The sequence below is a fragment of the Phodopus roborovskii genome, unplaced genomic scaffold, assembly GCF_943737965.1.
Source record: "Phodopus roborovskii unplaced genomic scaffold, PHOROB, whole genome shotgun sequence".
Lineage (NCBI taxonomy): Eukaryota > Metazoa > Chordata > Mammalia > Rodentia > Cricetidae > Phodopus > Phodopus roborovskii.
The window spans coordinates 3,095,069-3,111,447 of NW_026126448.1; the positions used below are offsets into that span (position 1 = coordinate 3,095,069).

Below are 16,379 nucleotides of genomic sequence, written 5' to 3' on the forward strand. Positions count from 1 at the left end.
GAGTAAGCTATTGTCCAGGATGAACGGAGGCAGAAAGACACACTGTTGTGACTAAAACTTGAGCTTTATACCAGAGTGAGAGCAGAACAGTGTTATGAGTAGTTTTTTTCCAGCCAGCCTGGTCCCACAGCCACACCAGCCCCAAATAACACACAGAGACACTGTATCAGATATTAAATGCTGTTGGCCAATTACTAGTTTCTTATCTGCTGGCTCTGTCTTAAATATTAACCCATTTCTGTTAATCTAAGTATTTTTGTGTGGTCTTATCTTACCGGAGAGAGAAGCTGGCGTTCTGCTCTCTCTGTCTTCCGTCTTGAATCTTCTCCCTACTCCTTCCTCTCCTAGTCTTCTAGTCCCACCTATCTTGCTTTCCTATTGGCCAACAGTGCTTTATTCATTAACCAATAAGAGAAACATATTTACAGAATGGCATCTCCCATCAGAACAGATTCAGAATTTAGGGGCAAGAGAAGTGGCTTAGGATAGTTTGTGTTTGGTGGGGCTTGGTGGTGGTGGATGGAGATGGAGGAAGGGGAGGTGGTGGTGGTGGATGGAGGTGGTGGTAGAGGAGGTGGTGGTAGAGGAGGTGGTGGAGGTTTGCTTTGCTTTGTTTTGCTTTGCTTTGCTTTTAGAGACAGACCCTATATCCTGGGCTGACCTTTAATTCACTATATAGCCAAGAATGACCCTAAACTTCTGATCCTCCTGCTGCCACTTCCAGAATGCTAGGGTATACACATATGCCACCGTGGTCAGTCCATGCTTTGTGGTACTGGGGATCAAACCAGAGCTGCTTCTGTACTAGGCAAGCATGCTACCAACGTGGCTATATACATCCCAAGTCTCTGAAGGCACTTAAATACCTCCTTACACAGAGCTGACAATGTTTGACCAAGAATCCAGCATATCAGAAAACTATTTTTTGTAGTTTTCCATTTCCATTCTTATTCCAGAAGGAAACATTGCTGTTACCACAGTGCTCATGTAGATTATGTTGAATAAGCCCTTTAGATATAATTTATTTCTTTTTCTTTTTTTTTTTTTCACTTTTCCCCCAGAGTAGAAGTGACCCAATTGCATCATGTAATACAATTTAAAAAAAAAAAAAAATCCTCATAGTGAAATTGAACTCTGTTAAACATCACAATCCTATATGAACTTGATACCTTTGTTTTTATTAATGTTTGTCTTTGTCCATTATATTAACAGAGAGAAGCTCATGAGAGAGAGATGGCAGAACAGTTTCGTTTGGAGCAGATTCGCAAGGAACAAGAAGAAGAACGAGAGGTAGGGCATAATTTTAGAAAGAAATTATATTGTATTTGATAATGAGACTATTAGTATTTTTAAAACCACTTTTGTACTTTTCCTGGGATGGTTTTTGTACAAAAGACTGGCTAGTCTTTAAAAGAATTATTCCTGGTCTAGTATATGGAACTCTTAGAAAAAACTTGATCAGATACTAACTAGATTCTTTGTTTTCTTTAATCTTCATTTCTGTCCCATTTGTTGACTTAATTGGGCACTTCCCATCATTCTTAGATTTTCTTACCTGGAGAATATAACAACTGTTTTCCCTTACCCAAACTTTACCCATCAAAAAGCTATAGTGCCACTTCTACAATACCTTCTCTTGAGCCCCTAGATTTTTCCCGGCTGTTATTTTCCTTTTGAGTTTGTCTTTCAATATAGACAAAATGTATACTCACTGTGTTTTATACTATGTGCCTCTCAATCTTAATAGATAGTGATACAGATATGGGACCTGCTCTGCCCTGCTTCACAGATTGTTTCTAAAAGTAGAAAGGCACAAGAAAGACTTCACAGAGGGGCAGGGTTGCCAGATGTCTAGTGTTACATGAAGCAGAGTAACATTTTGATTGGGTTAATGTTTGGATGGGGGGCTAGTTGTGAATAAATGGAGAAAGGCACATTTTACTAGAGAACACTATCTGAAGAAACTTAGAGAACAGTTCATTTATTAGACCTATGCATTTTGAAGAATTAGTGATGGGAAAGAATTGACGAAGTTACTTGGTTTTATTAGTTTTTTTTTTTTTTTTTTTTTTTCTTCTTCAAAGTTCTGCTTTTTCCTGTCTACCCAAAATTGTTTCCTTTTAAGTTTTGATGTCTTCTGAAATAAAACCTAATATAATGTTAAAGGCAAGAAAATTTTGACAAGTTCCCTTGAGATTTTTATTGCTAGCCCATCAAATATCTCCACTTACATTGCTAATATATATCATAAACTTCATCTGTCTAAAATCTTAAAAATTATCTTACCTTTCTCACCCTTCCCACCCAAACCTGCCTTCTGTACTTTTCCTGCCTTGCTTACTAAGTGGAAAACCTTTTAGTAATTTGAGCACAAACCTTGGTATCATGTTTGGCTTCTGTCTTGCACATCCATATTTAATGATTATATGTTTTGACCTATTTTAAAAATATTTGCAAAACTCAAATATTCTCCATTAACTCTGCTACTACTAAACTTATTTTAAGGCCACCTAACTACCTAACTGAGCCCATGTTTATATTTTTACCTTTTACAGTCTTAATGAATCCTTTTAAAAAGAAAATCATTGCATCATGCTTCTTATATTCACTTCAAACCTCAGAATAGAAGCTAACATCTTACACTGACCTCATTATATCTCTGTTGAATTTTACCTAGTATTAGACAAACTATTGCTAAACTGTATATGGAGAAGAAATAGAGCTGAAATGGTTAAAACTGATGAAAAAGAAGAAAATTGTAGGACACACTCTCAGAATTCAAGAATTTATAATCATTAAAGTTCTAGGGGGAAAACACAGGAGAAAAGTCTTCAATACCTTAGGTTAGGCAAAGCTTCCCTAGATATGATACCAAAGTCATGATCCATAAAATAACAAGTCTCAGGACTGTAGAGATGACTCAGTGGTTAAGAGCACAGCCTGTTGTTCAGAGCACCTGAGTTCACTTCCCAGGTCCCATGGTAGCCAGTTCTCAACTACTTGTAAGTCTGGCTTACAGAGGATCCAATGCACTTCTGGCCTCTGTGGGCAGCTGCACTCATATGCTCATATGTAAACACAGACATAAAGCATAAACTTCTTTACTTTAGTCACCAAAGAAAACTCTAAACAAGACTTAATCAAAATTAGGAATTTTGTGTACTGGGGATATGGATCAGTGGTAGGGTGTTTGCCTTCCAAGTACAAAGCCCTGGGTTAGATACCCAGTATTACACATAATCATACAAACATATACACAGCAGGCTTACCATCTATAAATTATATCTTAATTTTAAAGTAAGAGTAAGATCATGAAATGGCTTTCTCAAGCTGAATATGTTCTAAATATACCCTTTGTTTCCTCTAATTTCTCTTATTCATCCTGCTCCAGTCACATTGCTGTTGTGCTGTTCTTCAGCATCCAAGTCCCTGAGCCTTGATGTTCACTGTGACTCCTGCATATAATACTTTGGTAAATGCTCATGTGGCTTCCACTCTTGCTAGGCCTTTTCTTGCTGTGATTTACAGTGCTGGAAACTGTGGTCTTTCTCCATTCCTCCAGCATTCCCCACTTTCTACATACAATTAATGTATTATGTAGTTAATGGATACACATCCTCCTGTATATATTTTGTTGCCTTGGTGTTTGTCTTTACCCTCCTGAGAGATTAAGCACCATTTAAGCAGAATGTTTTTGTGCTTTTTTTTTTTTTTCCTTTGTTGTTTCCCTGTCTTCTAAAACAGTGCCCTAATACAAGAAAATACTGAGCAAGAATTCATGGAATTAATGTTAGTTTTAGACTGTTTTACATTATAAATTGTCACTTGCTACCTACTTACTAAGAAAAGTCTAGAATATAATGTACACATATTTTTATACATGTATGTGTGCAAATGTATTGAGCCAGTCTTTGAATATAATTATAAAGGTTTGGTAAAAGAATATATTTTTTTTTTTCCTTTTTTAAAATATGTTTGGTTTTTCGAGACAGGGTTCCTCTGTAATAGCTGTAGCTGTCCTGGAACTTGTTCTGTAGACCAGGCTGGCCTCGAACTCACAAAAAAATGCCTGCCTCTGCCTCCCAAGTGCTAGGATTAAAGACATGCACCACTACCCATGAAATTGTGTAGAAGCAGTCTTTTATAAATATCTGTTTTCAGTGCCTAATTTCACTTCATAAAATGTCTCCATTTCTCATTGTGCAAATGTGAGTGCTTTAAGTAAGAAGATATTTTAAACTGTTCTTAAGAACAGTTCAAGAAATAAGAACAGTTCTTATACCAGCTTTATTTATCACAAAACCTAAAATAATGCAAATAAAACCCCTGTATTTATTGAACAAAGCAAATGAAGTTTAACAGTGCTGTTTACAATGACTGTTTGAGTTTAGGTGTCCTTTATGTCATTGTTTTAAAACAATGTTTGCTTACACAAGTCCTTTGCATTTAGTATATTTGAGACTGAGCTACTGCTGTATTTTGTTCTTCTTGCCAATGAAACTGTTAGTTATTCAGAAGCAAGGCAGTAGTAGACTTACCTATTATTTCTTCATTGCTTTCCATATTGGTTCATAATGTGGGATAGCTGAGGTTTACTTTCGTTGTACAGAAAAACCATGGAGACTGCTTACAATGAGGAGCAGATACTGTCTGCACAATGAATGAATAGACTAATGGGCTACTGTTGTTTATTCTCCTCTAGTATAATCACTGAGTTCAGACAATAATGTAGCATCTGTTACTGCACAGGGATGTGTCAAAATAGAAACCAAGCAGGCAGGTGGATTAAAGAGAAAGCAGGAGAAAAACCAGGAAACTCTGAGTTAAGTTCTGATTTGAAGTATGAAAAAGGAATAATTGCAACAACATAATAGCAATGTCCTCAGTTGTTCACAATGTTCCTGCAAGTTGTTGTCTGGCATCCACATACATAATATGGCACTCAGACACTTACATATATACAAAATAAATAACTTGTTTTTTTAAAAGTTGGAATGTTTTAATTAATTGATTGAAGCACTTATGTATCATGATTAGGCTTCAGGGTTGTTTTGTTTTGTTTTGTTTTTCCTACTTTCCTCCCTTACCCATTCTCCATAATTCCATTTATACCCCATTTTAACGCTCAAATTTTACTCTACTTAGGCCATCCGACTTTCCTTAGAACAAGCCCTGCCTCCAGAGCCAAAAGAAGAAAATGCTGAGCCTGTTAGCAAGTTGCGGATTCGAACCCCCAGTGGCGAGTTCCTGGAGCGACGTTTCCTGGCCAGCAATAAGCTACAGATTGTCTTTGATTTCGTTGCTTCCAAAGGATTTCCATGGGATGAATTCAAGTTACTGAGCACCTTTCCTAGGAGAGATGTAAGTTTCTTGCCTATTTCAAAGAATGTTTTCAGCTCATGGAGCCCAGAAAAGAGAGGCCATGAAAAGTCAAATGTATGGGCTACTGTAAAACACCATAATCTTTTTGGTTCTGTACACTCCATCCTCAGCCTTTGAAGGTTGTGTTTCCCAGGCCAGCAGATGTGTCCAGAGACCTATGTAAAAATTAGATGCTAGATCTTTCTTCTGTCACTTTCTAGGTGTATACCTATCCTAATAGGCCTTCGTAAGGTCTCATCTTCATGTATCTGAACATAACTATGAATTGTGCTTAATTAATAGGTTCACTAAGAATACATTATGTTAAGCAAAGATTATCTGTGATTTGATAGTCTTACTAGTCTTGCCAGTGGTGGTCTGTAGTCATAGTATGTCTGTATTTTAGCAAGATATGTAATAATAGCATGCTATTCTTGGGCAGTGGAAATGTACAGTTAGAACACCGATGATTCAGTGGTTGTGTACAGAAGATGTTGTCTGTCATCCATGGAGGGAACTGATAGGCTATGCATTTAATCCTTTTTATATACCATATTTATTAGCAATATAAATGAATATTAGGTTTCTGAATTATTACAAATAATATCAAAACAACCTGAAAATTCTGAAACTATAGACAAAGTAAAGTTAATGAATTTTGTGGGAATATATAGATGTGCATACCTTTAGCAGTTGTGATTAAGGTAAAATATACACTAGCAATGTATTATGAATGCAAGTAGGAAAGACAGCTGCATTTTTAAAGGTGTAAGCCCAACTAGAGGCTAACTAAATGGTCCTCTTCAACTCTGCACTAAAATAAACTAAACAAGAGAGTTCTTAAGCTTCATGCTTTAATAGGAAGTCTGAAGAAGAAAGAGCCTGTCTGGGGACCCAGGACTAATAAGAAAGAAGGGACTGGAGATGTGTCTTTTAAGGAAGTGTTCTCTGGAGAAGGAAAGATCTTGGGAGAGAGTGAGACTATCTTCAGCTTCTTAAAGGCTTGCTGTGAGAAAGGGGCCCTGACTTTTTTGTGAGACCCCATGCACAGTACTCAGACCAGTGAGTTGGAAGAGAAAGCATTCTGCAGACTTGGCCAGTTGTGCATATCTGTGTTAATCACCAATACAACAAAAAGAAGATTCTTTGATGAAGGCACAAATCTGTGGGCCATACAACTGAGAGTATAGGGTAGCACAAATTGGACTTGATGGCTTTGTGTGTGTGTGTGTGTGTGTGTGTGTGTGTGTGTGTGTGTGTGTGTGTGTCGGGGGTGGAAGGAACACACAAAGTTAGGCAGCTAGGGAAAGAGAAGGATCTGGGAGTAGTTTGGGGAGGGGAAAATATGATCAAAATACATTATGTGAAATTCTCAAAGAAGTGATTGAAAAGCTTTTATTATTATTACTACTTTGGTTATTATTACTACTTTGGTTGGTTTTTTTTGTTTTTTTTTTTTTGTTTTGTTTTGTTTTGTTTTGTTTTTGTTTTGTTTTTGTTTTTTTGATGCAGGATTTCTTTTTGTAGCTCTGGCTGTCCTAGAATTTTCCTTGTAGACCAGGCTGACCTTGAACTCAGAGATCCTCCTGCCTCTGCCTCCTAAGCACTGGGATTAAAGGTGTGCACCACCACTGCCTGGCTTTAAAAGCTTTTTTTAAAAGGAAGTAGCAAGAACTGGAGCCAGGCAGTAGTGGTACATGCCTTTAATCCCAGCAGTTGGGAGGCAGAGGCAGGTGGATCTCTGTGAGTTCACCTGGTCTACAGAGTGAGTTCCAGGGCAGCCCTGTCTTGAGGGAGTGGAGGGAGGGAAGGAGGGCTAGCTCAACTCTAAGACACATAGTAAATCTTAATTTTTATTAGTATTGTTGTTGTTGTTGTTGTGTTGTTCTGTTGTGACTTTATCTAACATACCAGAATCAAGAGTTCGTCGAGGCTTCTCCAAGTCCCTCACATTGATAGTTTTGCAAGATTAAGTCAGAAGCCAATGATGTATTTTTAGCCCCACTACCAAGCCATAAATCTTCTCTGGATATGATGAAGGTCCTGGGCCTGGAGAGATGGCTTAGCCATTAAAGGCTAGATTCACAACCAAAAATATAAGATGATGGTCTTGCCTGACCTTAGGCTCAGGACCCTAAGTGGTGGCAATTTGTCCATCCTTCTCTTCCTGGCTGCAACTATTGCTCCAACTCTTCTTCATTTATGAGTAGCAAAAACATGTCTATGTGTGTTTATACCACACAGCTACATGTTGGTAAAGAAGCCATTATCAAACACTTCAAGATCATGCTAGCAATCATAATTTATATTCTATGGTAAAGTCCTCAAGTCTTAGAAATTGTAAAACTTGGGATAATTAGTCTTTCTCAGTCCTTTAGGTCACACTCAGTAAGATATCCAAAGACTAGTAGACCAGTAGAGGTACCTTCCCAGACTTTAAAATACACTTCTATTTTCTTTGATACTGATTTTGTTTTTAAGGCAAGATCTCACTATATAACTCTCCTGGAACTCATCCTATTTGACAAGCTGGCCTCTCAGGTGTTGGGATTAAAGGTGTGCACCACTACACCCAGCTGAAATTAATTTTTAAATTTGACAGGATTTGAGATTTATTGTTATTGGTTTATGGGTATGGGTGTTTTGCCTGCATGTATGTCTGTGCCTCATGCTTGTAGTACCTGCTGAAGCCGGAAAAGGGCATTGGATCAGTGAGCCACCATGTGTGAATTGAACCCAGATCCTTTGGAAGAGTGGCCAGTGCCCTTAAACACTGAACCATCTCTCCAGCCACTGGAAGGGTTTTTTTGTTGTTTTTGTTTGTTTGTTTGTTTGTTTTTCTGTGTGTGTGTGTGTGTGTGTGTGTGTGTGTGTGCGCGCGCGCTAGATTTTTCCCTTTTTCGGTAATCACTTCTTTCCACCAGATCAAGATGTAGCCGGGATATTACTGTTGAAAAGAAGCAGAGGTTCATGGGTCTGCTGCCTACATGCCTTGAGCTTCCTAAGCTAAAAGTGTAAGCTATTGTTAATGTGGGCCAGCCTTAAATGGAGAGTTTTCCACTTAGTCTTACAGAAAATGTACTCCTTACCTAGCCATATCACATAACCTTTGTTTTCCATTGTCATAGAAGGCTATTCAATCATTCTCTTTTCTCAGTATCTCTTTTTAAACCTAATTCTGCCTCACTTCCATTCCCCATTACAAGACCAATTTTTTGCCAAGTTTGAACCAGTTTCTCAGGGAACATTTTGACCTAAAGATTGTCAACCTGAAATTAGCTACCAATGAGTGATTTTTTTTTTTTTTTCCAAAGCCCTCTGATCATTTCCTTTCTTGCTTAAGGTTCTCTGGTAGTTTCTGCTACCCTAGTATAGTGTGGCTCCCTTGGGGAAGTTGAAAACTTTGAACAGTCTAGTCCTTACTGTATTTCCAACCTTATTTCCATCTGTAGGAGGTAGGAGATTGCTCACTATTCACTAAAGGCACAGACATTCTTGTGCCAGTATGTTTCATATAGTCTCTTAACGTCTCTGTGAGTGTCCACCCTCCTCACTGTTTGTGTCCTGTTTGAACTCATGTTTTAATGCTGAGCATTTCTCCCAAGCTATGTACCATTGCATCTTGTGCATCCTTTTCTTACATCTACATCCCTCTCTGCTACAGTTCTTACCACAGTGCCTCATATGTGCACTTTCAGTAACTGTTGTCAAACGTTGATAACCTCAGACTACTAAATAAATTTCTTGTTCCTTAGTGATCAAGAAAGGCTATTCCAATTCAGAACAGATGCCCTAGGCCCACCCAGATTCCAGTCCTAAACCCAGAAAGCCCAGGACTCTAGGCCTCCTAGAGTCATAGATGAGCTGAGAGTTAATGGCACTTCATCCCTCTCTGAATGCTCTTTCAAGTCAAATGACTAGTGTTTTTACAAAGCTGTTCTGTAATAGCCATCTGTGTCTGCAAGGATTAGGATCTAATTTGTAAAAGTCATCTTAAATTACAGCCAGACTAAAGACTGTTAAAAAGCACATCTTAAGTCCTTGCCTTTAATAACAAATAATATGAGACTTAACTATAGGAGTCTTATTGTGTCTTGAGCCTTTTTTCCACAATGCAAAGGCTGGTTTCTCACCCAAAGATCTATTAAATGTTCTTCTGTGCCCCGTCTCCCCCCACACACAATGAAAACACTACTTCATATTAAGATTTCCCAGCTGTCCAACTATTTGCTGAATGTCTGCCGGCTATTATACCTCACTGAACTGAGCACTGTGGGATAACCAGAGTAGCAGCAGGCACCAGACCTTCCCCAGAAAAGCTGATTGACAAAATGGTTTTAGAGTGGATTTGTTTGCATTTTGTTAGTGAAAGTCACCAGGAGAAAGAATAGTATTTCCTTCCAGAGCTTGAGCCAGTGTGCTCTGCCTCTTGCACACATTAGTGCCGTAGACTTCACTGTCCCATTCGCCTTATCTGGGCATTATCCTGTGACTGAGTCTTAAAAGATGAGTAATGACACAGGTACTAGTTCACTTCTGGATCTGCAAAGGCCCAGTCACAGGTCTTTGCTAGAAAATTCTGTCACTCTTGCTACTTGGTATAAGGTTATCAGTAACATTCAACCTTCCTTTTCTGTGACACATCCTTATGCTCTTCCTATTTCTTCTTTTTTCCTTTCTTCCTTCCCCACTGTCACTTTCAATTCCTAGTTTACATTTGGCATCTCTTTCCTTTTCTTTCTATTCTTTCTTATTACTTTATCCCACCTCTTGATTCTCCTGCCTTCTCTGGTTTTCTTCTATTGTCAGCTCTTATTCACATCACCCAGGAATTCTCCCTTCAAATGGTAGGTTAGTTTCTATTTTTATGGTGACTAGAAGAGGGTTCTAGGAAAGGAAGATGGGGAATAGCATGCTAGTTCCAGCACCTGTGTGAAGAGAAAGCACTCTTGCAATATCTCTCTCTCTCTCCTCCCTCCCCCAGCTAACTCCCCCCCATTGTTGTTTTGAGACAGGGTTTCTCTGTGTAACAATTCCCGATGTCCTGGAACTCACTCTGTAGAACAGGCTGACCTTGAACTCACAGAGGTCCACCTGCCTCCGCCTCCAAGGTGATGAAATTAAAGACGTGTGCTACCACTATCCACCACTTGATTTCTCGAAAGATAAAAATCACAACAAATTTACTTATAAATTTAAGTAGCTTTTTGTGATTCATAAATCAGGGCAGCCTCTTCTACAAAATAGAATTTGAGTTTCCACTAAGCAGTAACAGAACTGTGGGTTTCATAAGTTGAGGATGAGGAAACAGGATAATCTGGAGACAGGGTGGGGAAACTACTTGAACACATTCCTTTTTGTCAGGGTTAAAGCAGAGAGCCCATTCCTTATCCTGACTCAGTTAGATTGGCGTTTGGGGAAAGCATCTATTTAGTGATGTTTGTCTCTAAAGGGTTGGCTTGATTATAGAACATGAGTGACTCCACTTTAGTTTGTTGTGCCCTGCAGGAGCTAAGAACAAAGCAATGATCTCTGGTAACTTTGTTTTAACAATTTTGTTTAATGGTTACCATCTTTTGGTAGGCCCTGCCCTTGTTAGAGTATGACCAGATAACTTAGGACATTAGCACTATTCTCACTACTTGGGATTTCTCTTGTCAACATTGTTGCTCCTGAATTATGGGTATCCTGCTCATCACACATTTCTGTGAATTTTTGTCATCTCATTCCAAGATATACCATGTAGTATTAGGTTGATAACTACATGCAGGTATTTACAACTTTAGAAAGAATACTATATACCAGGGAGACTCCTATTGTGACTATATGGAGAATGATGCCAAAAAAATTTTTTTAATATGCATCTTACTGAAGGCCCCATAAATTAAACCAGGTAAAATGGAATAGGTCGAAGATTGAGCCAGATGAAGAATGTACTTATAGTTTAACCAAGTACCTTTGTAATTAAGTCTGTACAACAAGAACTGATTGATAGATTCCTCCCTGTTCAGCTAGTAGATCACAATTCTGCTGTCTGGAAACTCATGACTTTGTGAAATCAAAAGAATTATAAAAACAAATGAGTCCAGGAATCAGCTCTGTGAAATAGAGACCTACAGTAGTACAACTATGTCATTGCATTAGGGATTTTGCTGAAGCTACTCTCCATGTGGATGGCAAGATCCCTTAAGTTGTGTGAAGATTTGCATTTAATGTAATAGACCTCACACTCCCATCAAATTACCTGCAGACACTAATGACTGTGAAATTAGAATTACAGGATCATTCTGTCAAGTAAAAGATATAGTTTAAGCAAGGAAAAATCAAGTCTTGTTATGATGAGGAATCATTCTGAAATCTTGCATAAAGCTGTTTTCCACAAATATCAAGTTGTATACTTCTCTTCTTGTTTTGCAACTTGAGTGTGTGTGGTTATAGATGAGCATTTTGGTGAACTCTCTTTTTAGCTTGATCAACAGTATTGATCAAATTTATTCAGTTGTCTCACCTCACCTTAGAGAGTTTCAAAAACACTGCAGTTCTTGCCCTTAGAGAGTTACAGCCAGATGTTGGAGGAAACTAGAATAATTCAGCATCCAGTCCAGGAGGGAGGCAGATAATAAAAACTCCAGAAACAAGTAATAGTATAATAGTGTAATTTTTCTCCTGAAATGTATTGCTTTCTTACCATTACTCCTGCTTCTCATTACTTAAGGTACTCAAAGACTAATTTGTGAACAAAGTAAGTCTAGCCTCATCCAATTGGACCTGAATATTTACATAAGCACAGAAAGAATGTCAGCTTTTAATGAAGTTTCCTTTGATGGCATTTTTAAGATATTATTAATTTTATGTGTATGAGTACCACATCAAGCCTGGTGCCTGTGGAGGCCAAAAGAGGGCATCAGATCCCCATGAACTTGAGTTACAGGTGGTTATAAACTACCATGTAGGTGCTGGGAATTGAACCCAGGTCCTCTGGAAGAGTAACCAGTACTCTTAAAGGCTGAGCCATCTCTCCACCTCCCTTTGATGAATCTTTTGAGTCTTGGGTTGATTTTTTTTTTTTTTAACTTAAGTTGGCAAATCAAACCAAAACACACTTTAAAGTCTGTGTGCTGACCCTATAGATACATTCCATCAGAGTCCCAAATACAATGTTCTAGTCAAAGCTTAATAACATAACCAGTTGTATCCTATAATAAAAGGATTTTTATCAGTGTGTGTGTGTGTGTGTGTGTGTATAAAACTTATTTTTAACTTTCTTATTAAGCTTACACAAACAATTTTATTTCTCTAGAAGTACTCACAAAAGTGTTTTATAATTTGGAGGCATCAGGTAGGAGAGAAAGCAAATATTTCCATTTCGATCACAAAGATATTCTTTGTACAAACCCCTGTAGTTTTAGACAGCTTAAAAAAAAAAAAAAATGTTTCCTAAATGTAGAAAACAGGACTAGGAGGTAGCTCAGTTAGAAAGATCCTTGTCCTACAAGCCATGATGGTCTGAACTCAGTTCCTAGAACCCATATAGCAAAAGCCAGGCATGGTGGCATATAGTTGGAATCCTAGCACTGAGTAAGCAAGAACAGATGGATCCCTAGGCTTCCTATGCCAGCTTAGCCTACTGGACCAACTCCAGGCCAGTGAGAGGGCTTGCTCAGAAAACAAAATAGTTTCTGAGGAAATGTGCTGGATTTGTCAACTTGATACAGCTAGAGTCATCTAGGAAAAAGGAACATCAGTTGAGGAACTGCCTCCATCAGATTGGCCTGTAGACCAACAAGTGGGTCGTTTTCTTAATTAATGATTGTTGGGGGGGGAGCCCCAGTTTAGATAGTATTAACTCTGGGCAGGTGGTCCTGGGTTGTGAATGAAAGCAGGCTAAGCAGGGAAGGGGAGCAAGCCTGTAAGCAACACTCCTCCCTAGCTTCTGTTTAAATTCCTGCCCTGACTTTCCTTCATTATAGACTGTAAGCTGTCAAGTAAAGTAAACCCTTTCCTCCCCAAGTTGCTTTTGGTCATGGTGTTTATCACAGAAACTGGAAGTCAAAGTAGGACAGGAACCAGGGTTGCCTTTTGGCCCTCACATACACAACACACATATCCATGCACAAAAACAAAAATCTAGAAAACAGAAGTTTTTTGAAGGCAGTGTTTCAATATCTGCTAAAACTGTAAAAACCTGTAATTCTTTATCAGACTGCTAAGTCTTCTGTAGTTAATCCCACTCGTCTTGGTCTTTATCACTTTCTCACACCTCTCAGTTTCTTCATTACACTTCTGGAAATTCTTGTATAGTCCAATGGTGTTACTTTCAAGTTATTATAAACCTGCATTTGGTTGTTTCTGTGGCATGTAACATTTTAGTGTGATAATTGAAATATCAGCTGATAACATTTCACATTTTTGGCACTTCAACTTTTAGACGACAAAATAACATGTATGCAAATATAACTATCATTGTTGCTTGACAATGTTTTCCTTATAGTTAACATTTCTAAAAATCTAATTAGTTTTGCAGATACTTTGAGATGTTCCAACACCCTTTGGAATACCCCAAAATTTGTCTGAGATTAAAAGACTTAATTTGGGACTGGAGGGATGGCTCAGCAGTTAAGAACACTGACTGCTTTTCCAGGGGACCCAAGTTCAATTCCCAGCACCCACATGACAGCTCAGGACTGTAATTCCAGTTCCAGAGTTTCTGACACCCTCACACAGACATATGCACAGTCAAAACACCAATGCACATAAAATTTTAAAAAGTAATTTTTCTAAAAGATTCTTTTAAAAAAGAGACTTAATTTAGGTTTTGATTTAGAGAAGTTAGTCAGAAATTCCAAAGATTTAAACCTCTTCATTAAAAAAGGATCACAGGTCACTGTAAGTAATAGTCATTTAACTAAAGTGATAATTAGAAAACTTCAAAGGGCACATGCAGAAAGCTACATAGTTGTAGATAAAACCTCAGAATGTATATGACTCAGTTTTCTTAAATAGTCAAAAAAAAAAAAAAAAAAAAAAAAAGACAACAGTGAAAAAGCAATCATTCTGATAAAACATTAAATGTGTCTTGTTTGGGCCAATTTCTGAAAGCAGCTTGGAGCTTTGTATTAGGAGCAGCCCATATGCTAGCAAACTCACCTCTGTGACAGAGTACCAGGTTCTGTGGTGGTAAGGAAAGACATAATGAAGGATGTGGATGGGACCTGAGGCTTGCACAGAGATGTTTATTGAGTGGGAGCAGAATATCATAAAGGTAAAAGATTTGGTGGTAATTAGCCTTGGATCTGAATCCTACCCTCACATGGCTCACACTGGACAGTTTAGTTATCTAGCCCTACTGAATTTTGAAAGAAAAATGTAATAACTATCTCTGGATTGTGATAAAATTAGATGAGTGAATGTACATAGGTAGAATGTATTTGAAGGGTTAAAAACAGGGATTCTTAAGAACAGGGATTTGGAGAGATGGGTGGCATTTTGAGAAAGGATCTCAATATGTAGACTCCACCATGTAGTCCGAACTAACAGCGAATACCCTGTAACATCCTGCCTCAGCCTCCCTACTGATAGAATTACAAGTGTGTGCCACCCATGCCCATCAATGGTAGATACTTATGTTGAAACATCCAAAAGATCTTAAAATGTCACCAGAATCTTAATATCTGATATTTTTAAAAGAGCATAGAGATATCAAGGCCAATTCTGTCATTTTTATAGAAGAACAATACATTTGCAAAATTAAGCACTCAAAATCATGTAATAAATTAGGACTTTCCTATGGCCATTGCTTTTTAAGATTGTTGGCTCCTTTTAGAGAAAACCATTACTAGATTATGGCATTACACCTTAAAATCAGTCATGGGTGCTGAGAATACAGCTCAGGTAGTAGTATTCACATGGACCAGGCCCTGGGTTCAGTCTCCATCACTGGGTGTGGTAGAGAAACTAACTCCCTCAGACCATTGTGAGAATTGAGGGTGCATATAAAGTTTCATACAGACAAGTGTATGGCAGTTAACACAGAGGAAGAGTCTCATCGTGGTTGCTGGCACAGAGGCAGTACTGTTTCTCTCCTCAACTTCATTCTCCAAAGTCTTTGTCCAGTATTAACTATTTTTTAATGATCTGCTTTCAAACAAAAATACCAGCATATGCCTTACATGCCTAATAACAAAAGACCAGAAATGGTGTTCAAGTACAGGTGTCTAGAATTTGATGTCTTCTGAACTAGTTTATGGTGTTTTTCTTGTCATGACAGACACTCTTATTTCTTTATAGATGATTTTACTTATGTCTGAGTACTATGGGGACTGCTGTGTGTAAGCTTGGGGGACTGCTCTGTGTTGATGGCCTTGATAGGCCTACCAGAGAACAAGGACTCAGTGGGTTAGCAAGTGGTCGTTACCCCTGGGAGAATATGGCGTCACCTTGCTACAAGCCTCTTCTGATCACATCTCCTTTTTCTTTGTGATGCTGGAGATTGAAATCAGGGCCACAAGCACACTGGCCAAGTGCTGTGCCAGTGAGCTGTTTCCCAGCCCTCCTGATCACTTTCTTATCAACTGTTTGATCCTTAACCTCTGTGTACATATTACACACGATGATGGGAGGTGGGAGACAATGGAAGGTGGGAGAAGGCTGCAGCGTGAGTAAAGAATAGGCAGCAGAATCATGAAGAAGATGGTAGACGTTGGGGACTGCTATGTCAGAGTAAGACAGGGATGGGGAGAAGCAGTTGTCAGGAGAACTCACAGAACAGGTGGAGAGGCAAACTCTCTGTGTCGGTGTTGAGTCTGAGGGACAGGAATTCTAGGTAGTGCTTCTCAGCAGAAATAAGGAGATTTAAATGTGAGGTGAGACCATCACCAGAAAGGACCCCTGGCAAAGGCCATAGAGAGACAATATTGGGTAGTGCATAGGACTAGAGTCTCTGCCCAAGCCACAGCTCTGCCCTTTCCTAGCTTTCTGATCTTGGATAAATTAATTTAGGCTCTAGGTAGCTCACTCTC

At 38.6% G+C, this 16,379-nt stretch overlaps 1 protein-coding gene across 1 annotated transcript in view; it reads left to right on the plus strand.

Annotated features, from left to right (window-relative positions):
• Faf1 (Fas associated factor 1) overlaps nucleotides 1–16,379 on the plus strand; it is a 271,924-nt gene that overhangs the window by 243,720 nt on the left and 11,825 nt on the right. The window contains exons 17-18 of the mRNA XM_051188455.1: nucleotides 1,213–1,290; nucleotides 5,146–5,361. Coding sequence (XP_051044412.1) covers nucleotides 1,213–1,290; nucleotides 5,146–5,361 — 294 coding nt within the window. The remainder of the gene's footprint in view (nucleotides 1–1,212; nucleotides 1,291–5,145; nucleotides 5,362–16,379) is intronic.